Source organism: Saccopteryx leptura, chromosome 3 (genome assembly GCF_036850995.1).
Source record: "Saccopteryx leptura isolate mSacLep1 chromosome 3, mSacLep1_pri_phased_curated, whole genome shotgun sequence".
NCBI lineage: Eukaryota > Metazoa > Chordata > Mammalia > Chiroptera > Emballonuridae > Saccopteryx > Saccopteryx leptura.
This window is the reverse complement of record NC_089505.1, coordinates 32,858,881-32,876,672: the sequence shown is the minus strand read 5'-3', so window position 1 is coordinate 32,876,672 and position 17,792 is coordinate 32,858,881. Positions and strand designations below refer to the sequence as shown.

Genomic DNA, 17,792 nt, shown 5'->3' with positions numbered 1-17,792 from the left:
AATAACGAGGATAATGATGATAGTGGTGATGCAGAACAGTATATACACCAGAAATGATTCGAAGTTTGTTTTTCGTGTTATCTTAGTATCTCATTTGCTTATCAAAGCACCCCTATAAAGTATTTATAGATACTATATATTATTACCACGTGGACGATGAAAGTGAGACTCAGAAAATGTGAATTAAGTTACCCACAGTCACACACATAGTATATAAAGGGACAGGGTTAGACCCTAAGAATCTGTTTTTGTCTAGGTATACAACTATACATACCACAATGGTAGAAGCTGAGGAAAGAGAAATAATGAATACAAGCAAAGTACTGTTTGCCAAGAACAGTAACAAAAGAAATATGCCTTTGAACAAAGGTATGAAAAGAGACCGGAAACAATCTAAAGAAAGCTAGAAGTTCTGGCCCTGCTGGTTGGCTCAGTGGTAGAGCATCGGCCTGGTGTGTGGATGTCCTGGGCTCAACTTCTAGTCAGGGCACACAGGAGAAGTGCCCATCTGCTTCTCCACCCCACACCCTCTCACTTCTTACTCTCTCTCACTTCCCCTCCTGCAGCCAAGGCTCAATTGGAGTGAGCTGGCCCCAGGCACTGAGGATGGCTCTGTGGCCTCTGCCTCAGTTGTTAAGAAGAGCTCAGTTGCAGAGCAACAAAGCAACGTCCCAGATGGGCAGAGCATCGCCCCCTACTGGGCTTGCTGAGTGGATCCTGGTCAGGGTGCACAAGGGAGTCTGTTGCACCTCTCCTCCCCCCCCCCCAAAAGAATGCTAGAAGGTCTAAGGAGATCTCTTATTACAATTTTTAAGGAAGCAAGATATACACGTTTACTGGCCAAAGAGGAAGTTGAAGATCCTCCCTGGAGAGTACACCATTTAGAAAGCACAGTCCAATGTGAGGCATGAAATGAGGGGTAAAGGCAGAGGAATGACTTCCTTTTCCTTGAGACAGGAGAGAAAATACTATGTGACTGTGAATGGAGAGTAGAATGCTACTGAATTACAGTCAGAAGGAGAAAAAGAAAAGTGCATGAAACCATCAATGTCTATGACCCATAGTTCCATGGGTCCTATCAGCGTACCAGACAACGGAGGGCATATGAGCAGAGAGGAAGGGTTATCTAGGGACTCAAGTTGCTGCCATGAATGTATGAAATGAGAAAAAAGTCAAAGGATTGATTACCTGATAGCACTGAGGATCTGACCAATATAACTGATATTTATCTGGATTAGCACTAACCAACAGAGTTGTGTGATTTTTCTCTCATACAGAATGAGTCCGTGTGTGTATGTGTGCACGTATGCGTATGGGTATGTAAAAAAAAAGTAAGAATGATGAATGTATGTAGTTGTGTCACTTAAGGTAGCACTTGATACCACAAGTACAGAAAAGGGCAGGTCAGGACACAGGACAAATCTAGAACCAACAGACTGGCAGGTTGGCATGCAAAAAGGGCAGGGGCTTGAGGGGGTTAGACCATGCCAGACAGGGTAGCAAAGGGCAGACCACAGGGTTCGGGCTGGTTTAGGAAAGAAGTAAGGCAGGACGGGGCTGAGAACAACAACAAATGAAACTTACATGAGAGACAGGGGAAAGGGAGTGGAAGTCGGGAAGGAGACGCAGTGGTGGTGGGAGGAAAGGAGGCTGTGGTCAGAAAATGGAGTGTAGGACCCCTGCAGAGACCAGACAGTTCGTGGGATGACAAGCCATGGCGACAGGAATGTATATGCATATTTATCATCAAGAACCCTGACATGGAGAAATAAAGAATCGCTCATTTTCAGTTAGCTGATGGTCATAACGGAGAACACTAACAAGCCTGACCAGACAGATGGCCGAGGGCTCCATGACATGCCCACTTCTGCTGGCAGAGGAACGGAGAAGACGCGAAGGGGACTTTGCAGACAGAGAAGATTTGACACTGAGGAGAGCAAGGGTCAGAACAGAGAGTGCTGCTCATCTGCCACACTCTCCACCACCCCATCCCAGGGCACAGAGGGTACTTCTAATTAATATTTAGCTGTTTGGCTCTTTTTTTAATTACCTGTAAAAAGTATGATGTTCCACACACACCTTCCATAGCCTTTTTGCGGCCCGATGGTTCGGCAGTTTGAATCCAATGGTGCTCTCAAACTGTTCCAGCTAGAATAAACCCATGGAATGCATCAGTGTATTTCTTTAAGAGTTAAGTAGAAGCTACTAAAAAAACATGGATTCAGATTTTCTCTAAAAAGTAATTCTTCTTGAAAAAATATGAATGTAACATAATTATGTAAAAAGGGTATTTCATAAACTGCAATTCTAGTTTCTAGGTAAAGCAGGTATACAACTATTGATGTAAACCAACTATCCTTCGATGTCCACTAAAGCTCATGTTACCAACTCCTACTGATCTCTACCACTGAGTTGATTCAACAAATCAATAATGAGCCCCCACAATGTGGCAGGCACTACCGACTTTCCTGTTCTGCGAAATTGTTGTTGTAGCTTGTATTTTAACAACTGGAATATATGATATATGCAGCTTTATTATTAAGAACTCTGACCTTTTTCTACCATGGAGGAATAAGAATAGTTCATTTTCTCAAACTCAGTAGTAAAGAACTCATAAAAGAAACCACTGACAAAGCCTGACCAGATATGCCAAGAGCTCTGTGCCATGCTTACCTCTGCCGGCCTAACTTTAATGTAGAAGTTACTGCGCTTATAGGAAATTTTCAAGATTTTTGGCCAAGCAAAACGATTGATTCTCAGTCTGTCTTTGTAAATGAGGAGCCCGTTAGCACACACGCCCAGCTTGATGTCCACGCCTTCAGAGTCCTGCCAAGCACAAGCCATTTGAGCACGGTTAGAGCTGTGAAAGTTACATAGATCAGGAAGCTCCCCCAGCCCTCAAACCATGACCAGGAATGCCAACCTAATGGCTGTACATTCAAGTGTCATTGCCAGGACACAGGTTAATAGAAACAGTAGGATATAAAACATATTTTAAATCTAGTCATCTTCAGAGATCAGATTTGATTTGCCAAAGAGACATAACAACATGACTACAAGATACAACATTCTTCAAAAGGCCTAATTCATGTTCTCAAGCTTGGTTCTAAGAGCTAACGAGGAAGAAAGGAAACAGAACTCGAGTTAGGTATCCTGTAGATATGAGATAAAAATGTTTACCAAGAGGCTATTCCAGCCTCTGTGGACAGTATGGTCATCTAAGGACATTTAGGTTCAGCCTTTTACTTTAGGCAGATTTATTGCAGATGGATTATTCTAAGCTAGTAGTTATTAAAGTTATGCTTATATTCTGCAGAAACTCTAGTCCCACATAGAAAATTCTCTTCTAGGCTGACAGGGTTGAAATCTTTGAATTCTTTCAAGTAGTTCTTCAATAACTCAGAGTGCTGATATCCAGGCCCGCTGCCACATTCCTTGGCTGGCATATTTCAAAGAACTGCAGGCTATTCTCGAACTTACTAATAGTGTTTTCTTTCCCCAGTGTTTTAATCTAGAATAGATGACAATTTAGAATAATCACAAGCCTGAAAGATTTTAAACTATCAAATAAATTTACAGACAAAAGTAAAAAACTGGTTCTTCACATTTCAAGTAGTGTTAAATATCTAAGATGTACAATATTCAAAATATACAAATTATTGTTTAGTTTTCTTGGAAAAACTGAGTATCATTCAAAATGTGTAAAACTGAAGAATAATACTCAGGGATAGTCACATTTTCAGAAGCCATCAACAGAACAAATTCTCAAAAAACACCTTATTTAGTCTAGGTCTCAATTCAATAAAAGCATAACATTTTAACTATCTTGTTACTGAGAACAATTTAACACCATTTATATATTTAAAAAAATAAAAAGTACAGTTCTAGGTGACTGATGCCAATTGCTTTAGTTGCTGATATATGAATAATTCATACAAATAAAATAACATTAGACCATCTGAGGAGGTTTAAAAATGTCATCTATACGGTGCTTTATTCACCACTATCCTGGCAGCCACAGTTCTCTCTAGGAACAGAGTAAAAAGCTGGAATGAATCAGGCACAGGTGTCCGAGCAACTTGGCACCAGACACAAATGGTGTGTTTGCCAAAAACATCCCTGGCCGTGGCCACAGGAAGCAGGCCGGAAGGCTGCCCAAGACAGCATGTTCTCACCACAAGGAGGAGGCATCCCTTCCTTGAAACACTGAACAAAGCCATCTAGTCCGAAGCAGTCTCTACAAAGGACACTGCAGCTATTTTATCTGACTTGAAAATAAAAAAAAAATCTGGATCCAAATCAATCAGTTGATTTTCAGTTGTTCCACACATTGTTTTAGAATTACCAGTATTCATATGACTAAAAATTACAGATAAAAGATCAAGAAGTGGAAGGGAAAAAACATGCCTTACTTGTCCGTATTTGACTTCTGACATTTAACAATGATGTCAGCAAAATAAACTAATAAAAAGGGAGCATCAGCTGTTCCTTGCTCACGGCCTCGGGAAGCTGTCCCACGCGTGGCTATCAGCAGGATCCATGCCCACTGACGTCCGAGTGGGTTCAGCCCGTGGAAAGTTCTTCAAGAGCAGAGGAGGGAGAGCAGGGGGGAGTCCAGGTTTTTAACACCCAGGTCTCCTCCCTGTATGACTGTCATCTGGCTGGCTGTGTTCTTGACAATGACAGCTCCTCTCAAGACAGACTTGTTACTCTTTGCCCTCACCCCTTCGGATCCAGAGAGGGCTGCTGTTTATACTACCTCGGAAGTATCACCACTCTGTGGTTTCCCTGTACTTGTGTCCAAAAGCCTTCTATTCAACACCTTTCCAACTGGTCCTAATGTGAGTGAGTGTGCCATTAAGAACTCTTCCAATAATAAAATACTAATTTTAAAAAATTTTAAATTATGATCTCTAGACAATGAAAAATGTATAAAGGCACACAAAAAACTACACAAAGTTCTTTGAAGTTGCTACAGATATTCCTTTAAATGAGCTACAAGTATCTTGCATATCAATTATTATCTGAGTCCACCATATGAAAAATAGAATGAATGTTATTTTGCATTTTTTTTAAAAAGCTATCTGCTCCAAACCACAGAGCTGGAACTTTAATAATAGTTAGCAAAGAGTTGGCAACTTTTTACTTTTTTAAGATTCAACTATAAAATCAAGAATCTTGAAACCATCCAGTATTGCCATCAACCAATGGCTTTCTAATTAATGATCAACAAAGCAGCAGCTGCAAGATTTACAAGTGGCAAGTGTACCAGGGTTACAGGAAGAGAGATGTGCTCCAAACCTGCTCTCTCTTTCCTCCCTCCCTCCCTCGTTTCTCAGCTAACCCAGCCAGTCCACCATCATAGAGAAATCAGCTGAAGACACGAAATTATCAGAATTTTTTTCACCTCCTAGGGATTAGCAGAAGATACTGAGCAGAGAGAACTGCTTTAAATATGTGGTTTGAGGCAAGTCATCCCCCGCACTCTGTTTTATGTAGTTTTGTAAAATAAAAATATTCACATCTTAAATGAGATGGCTTATATAAAAGGACTTTTAAAAATTAAAGGTATACAACACCTAGCAGTTCAAAATGCTGCTGCTAGAAACTATTTGCTAACATGCAAAAAAGTGTTTAAAAGAGCAAGTTGAAAAAAAAAAGCACAATTCCATTTTTAAAATGCACGAGTTTAACTGTTCAAGATTTTTTTTAAAAACAAGAAAATGTATCCAAATATTAACAGCAATTGTTTTACATAAAAGCATTCAGTGATATTTTCTCTTGTTTACCACTATTTTCTATGATGACATGTATTACCTTTGTAATAAGGAAAAATATTTAAAGATTAAAAAAAGTCACTGAGGAAAAAAGCATTTTTGCAAACATGAAATACTATTAACACAAAAGCAAGAAGTATTAATCTGAGTCCTAGGGAGTGTGGGGGCTTTTCTGGAGATTGTACACATCATCTAACCTGGGCTTCCTCTGCTACAACTAGGGACTGACAGGTGTTTTTTCTCTCTCTCTCTCTCTCTCTCTCTCTCTCTCTCTCTCTCTCTGTGTGTGTGTGTGTGTGTGTGTGTGTGTAGGACAGAGACAGAGAGAGAGAGACAGACAGGAAGGGAGAGAGATAAGAAGCATCAGTTCTTCGTTGTGGCACCTTAGTTGTTCACTGATTGCTTTCTCATGTGTGCCTTGACTGGGGGGCTACAGCAGACCAAGTGACCCCTTTCTCAAGACAGTGACCTGGGGTTCAAGCTGGTGAACCTTGCTCAAACCAGATGAGCCCGCACTCAAGTTGGTGACCTTGGTATCTCGAACCTGGGTGCTCCATGTCCCAGAATGATACTCTATCCCAGGCGTCCCCAAACTACGGCCCGCGGGCCGCAATGCGGCCCCAAGGCCATTTATCCAGCCTCCACTGCACTTCTGGAAGGGACACCTCTTTCACTGATGGTCAATGAGAGGACCACTGTATTTGGCAGCCCTCCAATGATCTGAGGGTCAGGCCTGGCAGGGTCTTTTAAAAGCAGGTGACCACAGGTTCCCTCAGCATGTTGAGCTGACTCTAGACATATTTTTCAAAATCAAATCCATCTTTCATCTCCCATCTTGTTCTCCTTGACTCTCTCCACTAAGTGATCATCCAGAAGAGGCTCATGATGTAGGTGACTGATTATTGGCATCCTCCCACCCCACCCACCCCACCTTCTTCTATCACCCATCTCCTTGAGTTCATCCTCTCCCATGTCTCAAATTAGACTGAGGGTGCCATGTCACCTGGAGCCTGGGCCAGCCTACTTCATCTCACAAAAGGTAAAGAACAGACCAACAGGGGGAAGCCCAACTGAGGGCTCCTTTACAAGCTGGGAGTTTCTGGACAAAGGCCAATACCCACGCTGCTAATGCCCTTTCATGGTGCTAAGATCTGCTCTCCGATCCCAAGACAGAGGCAGGGAGGGAGCTGGGAGAGAAGCAGCACTTGGAACAGCAAAAGCTGAGATGCAGAATAAAGCAGGATGAAGGACAAGAAGGCTGACAGGAGTCTTACGATAAGTACAGATAAAAGGGTATTAAATAAAAATATTGGGATAAGAAAGAAAGAAAGGGGAGAATAAACGGACCCTCCCACAACCATAAACACCACAATTAATCACCAAAGAAATACTATAGAGGTCCTCAGGTGAGGGTGAGCAGCCGTCTGCTAAAGGTGAGTGAACACGTTATCAACACGGGAGCCCTCTCAAAAGCTTCAGTCAACGGACTGCAAAGTGGCTGCCTGTCCACCACGTCACAGTACCTTGGCATGATGCAGGTCAACGCCATACATGGACAATCTCTTTGCATTTTCTAAGAACTGAGAATCAGCTTGTGCTGGAAATAAGCCCCTAAAAATCAAAAGAAACAATATTATTTTATTGGTGGGTGCAAAGAAAATGTGGCCAAAATAGAGAAAGAGTGTATGAGCTTGGAAAGTTTGGGGTGGAGGAAGTAACACAGATAAATTTGCAGACAAGTAGATAACAGGTAAGACTCAATTCTCAATCTAACCGTTTTTCTCTTAAAATCCTCTAACATAAACCACTTTGTTACAAGGAGATGCACCTCAACCCTTATCCTTTTTATTTTAGAAAGCTGCTTTCAATTTTTTCCATCGGAGAAAAATGCCCCAGTAATAATGGGTACAACATAATTTTTTAAAGTAATAATAAAATGAAAGAATAAAGAAGTGATTTCATCTTTCTGAAATAAACAAATTCTTAATTTTATTTTACAAGGACTGATCATAACAAAGAGCAGAAGGATCTGTATTTGATTTTACTCCTAGGGTAGATAGGGTAGACGACACATAGCACATTCTATCCGTACTGAAATTATTTCCCTTCCTACCAACATTCCCAACTAAACAAATCCTAGGCTACAGGAAAGCAGGGCCATGTCTCATTAATTTTCATATTGCCCATGGCATTGCAGCACCCAGTATTCAAATTCAAATTACAATGTATGTTTACTGACATGTATAAAAGTAAAAAATAGTATCTGACTTTTTTTACAGAGACAGAGAGAGAGAGTCAGAGAGAGGGATAGATAAGGACAGACAGACAGGAACAGAGAGATGAGAAGTATCAATCATTAGTTTTTCATTGCGACACCTTAGGTGTTCATTAATTGCTTTCTCTTATGTGCCTTGACCACCCGGGTCTTCAGCAGACTGAGTAACCCCTTGCTTGAGCCAGCGACCTTGGGTCCAAGCTGGTGAGCTTTGCTCAGACCAGATGAGCCCGTGCTCAAGCTGGCAACCTCGCGGTCTCGAACCTGGGTCCTCTGCATCACAGTCTGACGCTCTATCCACTGCATCACCGCCTGGTCAGGCAGTATCTGACTTTAAATAAAAAATATTTAAAGCCAAATACTAGCCCTGGCCAGCTGGCTCAGTGGTAGAGCGTCGGCCTGGCGTGCAGGAGTCTGGAGTTCGATTCCCAGCCAGGGCACACAGGAGAAGCGCCCATCTGCTTCTCCACCCCTCCCCCTCTTCTTCCTCTCTATCTCTTTCTTCCCCTCCCGCAGCCAAGGCTCCATTGGAGCAAAGTTGTTCTGGGCGCTGAGGATGGCTCTATGGCCTCTGCCTCAGGAGCTAGAATGGCTCTGGTTGCAACAGAGTGACCCCCCAGATGGGCAGAGCATCGCCCCCTGGTGGGCATGCCGGGTGGATCCCGGTTGGGCGCATCCAGGAGTCTGACTACTTCCCTGTTTCCAGCTTCAGAAAAATACCCAAAAAAAGCCAAATACTGCATTTATTTATTTTTTAATGTATTGGGGTGACATTGCTTAATAAAATTATCTAGGTTTCAGGTGTACAATCCTAAAATATATCATCTGTATATCGCATTGGGCATTCATCACTCTAAGTCAAATCTCCTTCCATCATCTATCTCCTCTCAACCCTCTTCTACCTGTGCTGACCCCACTTTCCCTCTGCTAATGACCATACTATTGTATAAGGGATTTTCCCACCTAATTCCTTCACCCTTCTTACCCAGTCGTAAACCCTCTCCTCTCTGACAGCTGTCAGTCTATTCTCTATGAGTCTGTTTCTATTTTGTTGCTAGTTTATTTCATTCATTAGAGTCCACATATAAGTGATAGCATATGGTACTTATTTCTCTGACAGGTGAATTTCTCTTAGTGTAATTCTCTGCAGGTCCATTCACACAGTTGCAAACAGTAAGATTTCCTTCTTTTTTACAGCTGAGTGTGTAGTACATTGTGTAAATATATCATTGCTTTTTTTTTCATTTTTCCGAAGCTGGAAACGGGGAGGCAGTCAGACAGACTCCTGCATGCGCCCGACCAGGACCCACCCAGCATGCCCATCAGGGGGCGATGTTCTGCCCCTCTGGGGCGTGGCTCTGTTGCATCCAGAGCCACTCTAGCGCCTGAGGCAGAGGCCACAGAGCCATCCCCAGCGCCCGGGCCATCTTTGCTCCAATGGAGCCTGGGCTGCGGGAGGGGAAGAGACAGACAGAGAGGAAGGAGAGGGGGAGGGGTGGAGAAGCAGATGGGCACTTCTCCTGTGAGCCCTGGCCGGGAATCGAACCCGGGACTCCTGCACGCCAGGCCGACGCTCTACCACTGAGCCAACCGGCCAGGGCCAATCACTGCTTTTTTATCCACTTATCTACTTATAAATACTCCAGGTAATTCTAGTTAATCCCATATCTTGGCTATTGTATTCTTTTGAATTAGTGTCTTCAGGTTTCTTCGACTGTATTCCCAAAAGTAAAATGCTGGATCATAAGGCAGTTCCATTTTTAATTTGTTGGGGTAATTCCCTACTTCTTTCCACAGCGGCTGCACCAGTCTGCATTCCCACCAACAGTGTCCAATGGTTCCCTTTCCTCCACATCCTCACCAACACTTGTTTATTAATTGATGATAGCCATTCTGACAGGAGGTGATATCTCATTGTATTTTTAATTTGCATTCCTCTGATGATTAGTAACATTGAGGAATTTTTCATGTGTCTTTTGGCCATTTGTATATCCTCTTTGGAAAGTGTCTATTCAGGTCCTTTGCTCATTATTAAATTGAATTCCTTGTGGTTTGGGTGTTGAGTTGCAGAAGTTCTTTATAAATTTTAGATATTAACCTCTTATCAGATAGATCATTGGCAAATATGTTTCCCCATTCAATGAGTTGTCTTTTCATTTTGTTGGTGTCCTTTGCTATGTAAAAACTTTTTAGTTTGAGCCTGACCAGGCGGTGGCGCAGTGGATAGAGTGTTAGACTGGGATGCAGAGGACCCAGGTTCGAGACCCCGAGGTCGCCAGCTTGGGTGTGGGCTCATCTCGTTTGAGCAAAAGCTCACCAGCTTGGACCCAAGGTTGCTGGCTCGAGCAAGGAGTTACTGAAGGCCCATGGTCAAGGCACATGTGAGAAAGCAATCAGTGAACAACTAAGGTGTCGCAGCACGCAACAAAAAAGCTAATGATTGATGCCTCTCATCTCTCCCTTACTGTCTGTCTATCCCTCTCTCTGACTCTGTCTAGGGGAAAAAAAAAAACAAAACTTTTTAGTTTGATGTAGTTCTATTTATTTATTTTTCTTGTTTCCCTTGCTTGAGGTGAAATATTAGAAAAAAATATTGCTACGAGAAATGTCCACAATGTTACTGTCTGCATTTTCTTCTAGAATTTTTATGCTTTTCAGTCTAACATTTAAGTCTTTAATCCATTTTAGTTCACTCTTGTGTATGACGGCAGAAAGTGGTCTAGTTTCATTTTCTTGCATGTATCTGTCCAATTTTCCCAACACCATTCATAGAATAGACTATCTTTACCCTATTGTATGTTTTTGCCTTCTTTGTCAAATATTAATTGACATAAAGCCATGAGCTTATTTCTGGGCTCTATATTGTTCCATTAATCTAATATGTCTTTTTTTATGCCAGTACCATGCTGTTTTGGCCTTGTAGTAAAAATTTTGTATCAGGTAGTGTGATTCCAACGTTGTTGTTCCTTCTCAAGACTGCAGTGGTTATTTAGGGTCTCCTGTAGTTCCATGTAAATTTTTGGAATATTTGTTCTACTTCTGCAAAATACGCCATTGGTATCTTGATAGGAGCTGTGTTGAATCTATAGATTGCTTTGGGTAGTGTGGACACTTTAATGTCATTTTTTCCTATCCATAGTCACTGTATATGCTTCCACTTATTGGTATCTTCCTCAATGTCTTATAATTTTCTGAGTACAGATCTTTTACATCCTTGGTTAAATTTATTCCTACATATTTTATTATTTTTTAAAGCAACTGTGAATAAGATTGTTTTGTTAATTTCCCTTTCTAATAGTTCATTATTGGTATTTAAAAATGCAACTGATTTTTGAATATTTATTTTATATCTCTCTACTGAATTTATTTATCAGTTCTAATAGTTTTTTAGTGGCATCTATAGGGTTATTTCTATACAATATCATGCCATCTGCAAATAATGATGGTTTTACTTCTTCCTTGTTCATTCTTCAAAAAACCAGCTCATGGTTTCATTTATCTTTTGTATTGTTTTTTTAAGACTCTTTTATTTCTGGTTAGATCTTGTTTACTTCCTTCTTTCTCCTCACTTTGGGCTTTGTTTTTGTTTTTCAAGTTCCTTTAAGTGTAAAGATAGACTATTTGAGATTTTTCTTGTTTCTTGAGATAGGCCTGAAATGTTATGAATTTCCCTCTTAAGACTGCTTTCACTGTGTCCCATAGATTTGGAGTTGTTATGTTCTCATTTTCATTTGTTTCAAGGTACCTTCTGCTTTCTTCCATGATCTTATTGTTAGCCTGTTTACTGTTTAATAACATGTTATTTAGCCTTTGTGTGTTTTCAGTTTTGTTTTCTTGTTATTGATTTCTAGTTTCAAACCTTTATGGTCAGAGAAGACTGAATTTTTTTTTAAGTCAATGAATGTGGTTTATCTAAAAACTTCTAATCTCTAAAAGTTCCCTTCAAATCATTTATATAAAAAAATTTTTTTAAACTTCAATTTTGCACTATGGGATAAAATATAATTTTGTAGCTAGAGTTTTTTAAACTATGCTAAAAAAAGCATTTTGTTTTCACACAGATATGAGTTCTCAAAGTATAACACGGTACTTAAGCAATTAAGTTACCTTTAGCTTAACCAAAGGTCATCTTCTGTGCATAGAGAAACCACGTGTACACTTCAGTTATTTCTCTTAAGTCCATCATCACCCACATTTGTAATTCAAATCCTAATGCCTCATCATCTTTCTGGTTTTCTTATTAAAGATGATAATAAAAACAAAGGGCAGTAAAAATATAAAGTAAATGCCAAACAAGTATGCGAGTAAGTTTGTTTCAATTGTGCGTGTATCAAGAAATAAGACTGGAAGTAGAAAAAAGACATCATAAGAAAAGTAAATGTTTCCAATAAATGAAAACATTTGGCCTCATGAGCATATAGTAATTCCTCATACTGTAGTCACAAAGACCGTGAAAGAATATCTCAAGGGCTGCAGGGTACCTTGATTAGTACTACGTGAAGCACCTCCCCCCCCCAAAAATTGGATAAGCCCATCAACTATGCTCTAATGTCTAGCAAGTTTTATATGAATCTATCTATCATTGCCATTTTCCCTCGAGCACGCAAGTCAACAGACCTGTGGGTTTTATGTAGCTCTACCACCTTCTCCTCTAGCTCCTTCGTCTGGGAGGGGGCAAACTGGAAGTCACTGAGGTCATGACTAGCATGCTCTTCTGGATCATAGTCTCCAAGTTCAGCCTGTAGTGTGTAAGATCCCAGGAGGGCATGAGTCACAAAAGAGCAGGGCAGACGGCCAGAGGCAATGTCCTGCCGGAGCTGAAGGCACAGGAAGTATCTGAGAAGCAGGGGGAGAAGGAGTTGGGGAGAACAATCAGTTAAGATTGCAGTGCTCATAATCTTTGCGCTCTAATATTCCCTTTGAAAACAAATATACAATATAGGCACACTTTATATCCCTAGCAAAAAAATTCTTCTGTAGCAGGAAGCCCACCATGCTCTTTGGAAGCCCAACCTGTGGCTTTCATACAGAAACTGAGTCTAGAGAGCAAAGCAATAGAGTGGAATTCTGAACTCCTATTCCAGTAGTATATTATGACTGTGACTATTATTACCACAAAGAGTTTTGTGGCTGAAGGTAAAAATTCCAATCATTTAGACTGTCCCCTTGGGTTTAAAACTAATTAAAATTAGCATGACCTTCAGAAGTTGTAAAAATTAATCAAATTTTTAAAATAGGTGCAGCTCTTAAGCATTAGCAAGCAAAGCTAAAGTCACCACACCCTTTATCTTCTCCTTTTCACACTGATTTCTTACATTCTACTGGGAAGCCCTTTCGTGCCCCTTCACCCCATCTAAAAAGGAAGCTATTCAGCTGATAGAATACCATGGGCTGCAAAGCCAAGCAAAGCTGACCCTAGGTAACTCTGAGCAAGTTAACTGACTTGCCTTAAGACTAATTCCTCACCTGTAAAATGGTAAAACTCTACCTCCCTCTGAAGAGGTGGGTAAAAAAATTAGATAATATAAATAAAACACATGGCATGGTACCTGGGAATCAATATTTGGCAGCCATAATCTTATTAATATTAATATTAGTAATAATAATTATTCAGTGTCCCAAGAGCTTACAAAGAGTTATAAAAGATTGTTTTTTTACTAAATAATATGCAGAAACATATTATTTACATTCTAAGGAGGATTCTTTGGGTTTTTTTCGCTCCCTATGATACTCCTTGTGCTGACATTTTAAAAGCCGCTTGTTACTCTCAAATTTAACTAGTTGCTAAGGTTATCAATGACTGCTCCAAACTAAAATAACATTGCCCTCATTTTTGAAGATTTGTTAGTGCCATTCCTACATTTTTCCGGTGGATGCTTCTGCCTATGACGGGTTTCAGGGCCCCGTCCCCTCCTGCCCTCCACCTAGAACAGGCATGCTGCCATTCATGCAGGCACCACTGCTGTTGAGTCAGAAGGCACGACCCCCATGTGCTGTCAGCCATCACACAGCTCTGTTAAAACTGGATTACCCTACAGATTTGTCAGGCAGGGCAGGGGGTCTGTTTATCATCATCATAATCCCACCTGGCAAGTTAGCAAAGCACTTGCCACCTGGCGAGCGCTCAATAACGTCCTGAGAATGAAAGCTGTGTCACTGTCACGACAGTCTGAGTGATTTCATGCATTGCCGAGGCTCTTTCTAAGGAGGAGTATGTTTCCTTGACTCCTAGAACAGCATGATTATCTCTGTATTTATTTTAGGAAACCAAATTTTAAATGATTCAGGTTATCCTCAAATTCCCTAAGACTAATAAAGAATAGTGCTAGTTCTCCACATTTATAACTCTTCTAAGACCTAACCACACAAATGCCATCCATTTTGTGCCATGCCATCTTGTTGCTCCTTTTTATACAACTGTCTCCACTTTTCACATTGGTCCTTTCCTCTGTTTTCAGAACTTAAGTCTAAGGTCCAAAAAGCTTCAAACATAAACTGCAAGAGCTCCAGGAATCTCCCCACTCGGGAACTTAACACTGCAGGAAAGAGTAGTCTTTAAACATTATTCTGAACAGTGTTCCTGCCATCCCCCAAAGTCTACCCCACCTTCTAAATGCTCACTCAAGTCATGCTGAAGATTTCCATCATGACCAGCAGGCTACCGGGTTACACGTACAGGCAGGTGGATGGTCTCAGGCTGCACTGCCGCGGCTCACATCATTCCTCCCCCAACACACAGGGAGACTGTTAAAGCCCCCTTTAAAAGGAAAACCAAAGCACTTACTGATGCTGTAAATTGCAATCACCACAGGATTAACATCCCCCAGACAAAGTGCTGAGAAGGAGTGTATGTACAGAGAACGTGTTGGTCTCAGAGCCCCAGTTACTTGCACTGTTTAAAGGCGTTCCTGCAGTGAGACTCTCGCTGATGCCTGCGAACCTGTCATGTTGTTCGCTGCAAGCAATTCACTGCGCAGTCACAAAAGCTCTATTTATTATTTACTAGTTGAAGCTAACTGAATCACAACTTAATTAGTACCAGTACGTCCCTATTCAGCAACAAGCACTAAAGGGGGGGGGCGTCATTTACCCAATCGTGGAAAGAAATCTCCATCATTCCTATTTCACATGGATATCACACACTCTTGTAAGTGCCTACGTAACTTGATATCTGACAATACTGGCCTACAGAAAACATCAAGGTACAGTAACCATAGGAATCAAAAGCAGTTTTCCAGTAAGACCTTCTTCTACTATTCTAAAAGTATATATTTATATAACTTTTTCCTTGGCCATGTAAATAACCCTTTAAAAATATATATAAATCACCCTATTAACTTTCAAAGTTAAAAAGCCCTACTACTGGTCCCAGTTTAACAGGGATAAGATGTGAAGGCACTAGTAGATACCATTCAAAGATTCAGTCACTCTCAGAATCAAGAAATGCTCTCTTGCTCCTAAATGGAATCTTTTATTTGCAATTTAAGTATGTTGCATATCCCAGACAAGCTCAGAGGAAATGAAATGAAATAGCTGTTGACTCTTACATAAGAAAGCCTACCTACCTTAACATTTGTTTGGAGGGGGCAACAAAAAATAGTACAGTTCAAATGACTTTCAAAAATAATTCTTCTACCCTTACATCACCATTGTGATGAGGCTGGTGCAGAGGCACACCTGGGTTGTATGATGAAAACCACCTGAGTATTAAAATCCAAAATATTAAATACCAATGATTGAAAGTATAACATAAGAAACAAAATTATCAGCAATACATTTTTTAAATATTCCATTAGGCATGTATAAATGTGTAAATTAAAGAAGGGTAAATACAATTTTTGAAACTGGCACCATTTCAAACTATTTTGGAACATCCACATCCAACGACACTTCTAAAACCCAACTTAAGGAAAAATGTTTTTATTGGAATAATGAGATTACCACCATTATCCTGGGGCACAGAAATAAGTGTGAGCTATAAGTAAAGGTACATTTTTTATGTAAATAGAAAGTACCTGGTGATATCTTCAGTCAATTGAGAAGGATCAGGAGGATAAAACTTCACATTAAAAGCAAACAGCCAGGGAAGATCTGTAATTATTAAATATCATGGTTATTTATCCAAACAACAGAATGACCATTTACTTTGATAAAACTTATAGGTCCACATTCAAACACTATAGACTAATCCCTGTGTAAATCAGTTAAAGAAATTTCATTTTTTAATAAAAAAAAAAGATTTTAAACAAAAATGAAAATAAAATATCTATTACATAAATAACCCACCATTAAATAATAATAGAATCACACATTTTATAAATGTGTACTGGTACTTCAACAGATGTTTTGTATGGTGATCTATTATGCAAAAAATTTAATATAATCTCCATGAAATAGTTCTGAGACAAGATTTGTTTTAACTACAGAATCTCTAGATGACAAATATTCTCAATGTTTTACAAAAGCATTTTAAGATTTCTACATTGTTGAGGAAAGAATAATGATCTGCTGATCACTATAGCCATTCAGGAAATTACGGTATTAATGTGTTATTTGAAGGAAGTGTTAAAAGAAATCTCAAAGAAAGGAGAGAGTGGTGAAAATGTCACAATATTTTAAGACAATAAAATTATTCCTAAATTTTCCAAAGTACACTCACACATAACATATACTTTGCTGTACAGTGTCAAAAAGAATGACTATATCAAACAACAATGTCATAAATGACATTAAAAGTTAAACATCCATTTATACATTAATAGTTAACTGTTCATGCTTTGGATGTCTTTAGAAACAAACAGAAAACACACATAACTCGGGGGAGAAAAATACTTTCCTAAAGGGATCCAAATAATTCCAATGGCCTGACCTTAGGGCTGTGCTCAAAGTTCATAGTATTTCCAAAATAAAACAAGAGCGTGTGTTATTTCATTTCATACATGTATCTGAAGGCCTCAAGATTAATTTATAGATTTGAAGAAAAATGTCTTGAATTCCATTCTCTTGCTCAATGTGTCATTTTCCCAGCGTCACACTAACTTTACTCAAAAGTCAACAAATAGTTAATAAATGGCTACTGTGAACACACAAGCACTTTTGCTGGATTTTGGTTCCAAATATCATTATTCTAATAATAAAGTCAATCTTGTTGATTTTAAGAAAGAGAGTTCAGTTTTGCTTTCCACATTTAAAACATCGTCAAGGGATATAGGGCTTTCCCGAACATACAGAGACAAGCCGTTTCCTGGCCTGTAGCACCATGCTGGCTGTGATGTATGTGCACTTCTTCAACAACTAACCCCTAACCAAGCAAAGGCATCACAGGATTATCACTTTGTTTTGTTTTTAGCCAGAGAGAGAGAGAGAGAGAGAGATGAGAAACATCAACTTATAGTTGTGTCACTTTTAGTTGTTCATTGATTGCTTTCTCATAGGTGCCTTTACAAGGCACTCCAGCTGAACCAGTGACCTCTTGCTCAAGCCAGTGACCTTGGGCTCAAGCCAGCAACCATGGGATCATGTCAATGATCCTGTGCTCAAGCTAGCGACCCCATGCTCAAGCCGGCAACCTCAGAGTTTCAAACCTGGGTCCCCAGTGTCCCAGGATGATGCTCTATCTACCGTGCTACCCATCAGTCAAGCAGCATTATCAGTTCTTAATAAATCCTTACTTATTTGTTTCCTAGGTATTAGAACTAGCACATGCTTGCCTGGACATGACTACAGGGATAAATTTCTAA

General features: G+C 40.1%; 1 protein-coding gene across 20 annotated transcripts in view; it reads right to left on the bottom strand.

Moving 5' to 3' along the window:
* The window catches only part of EPB41L2 (erythrocyte membrane protein band 4.1 like 2), a 227,831-nt gene that overhangs the window by 53,114 nt on the left and 156,925 nt on the right, over positions 1 to 17,792 (bottom strand). For all 20 annotated transcript variants that reach the window (XM_066373228.1, XM_066373229.1, XM_066373220.1 and 17 more), the window contains 5 exons: positions 16,068 to 16,143; positions 12,670 to 12,888; positions 7,301 to 7,388; positions 2,674 to 2,826; positions 2,051 to 2,148 (listed from right to left, as the gene is read on the bottom strand). In XM_066373228.1, coding sequence (XP_066229325.1) covers positions 2,051 to 2,148; positions 2,674 to 2,826; positions 7,301 to 7,388; positions 12,670 to 12,888; positions 16,068 to 16,143 — 634 coding nt within the window. The remainder of the gene's footprint in view (positions 1 to 2,050; positions 2,149 to 2,673; positions 2,827 to 7,300; positions 7,389 to 12,669; positions 12,889 to 16,067; positions 16,144 to 17,792) is intronic.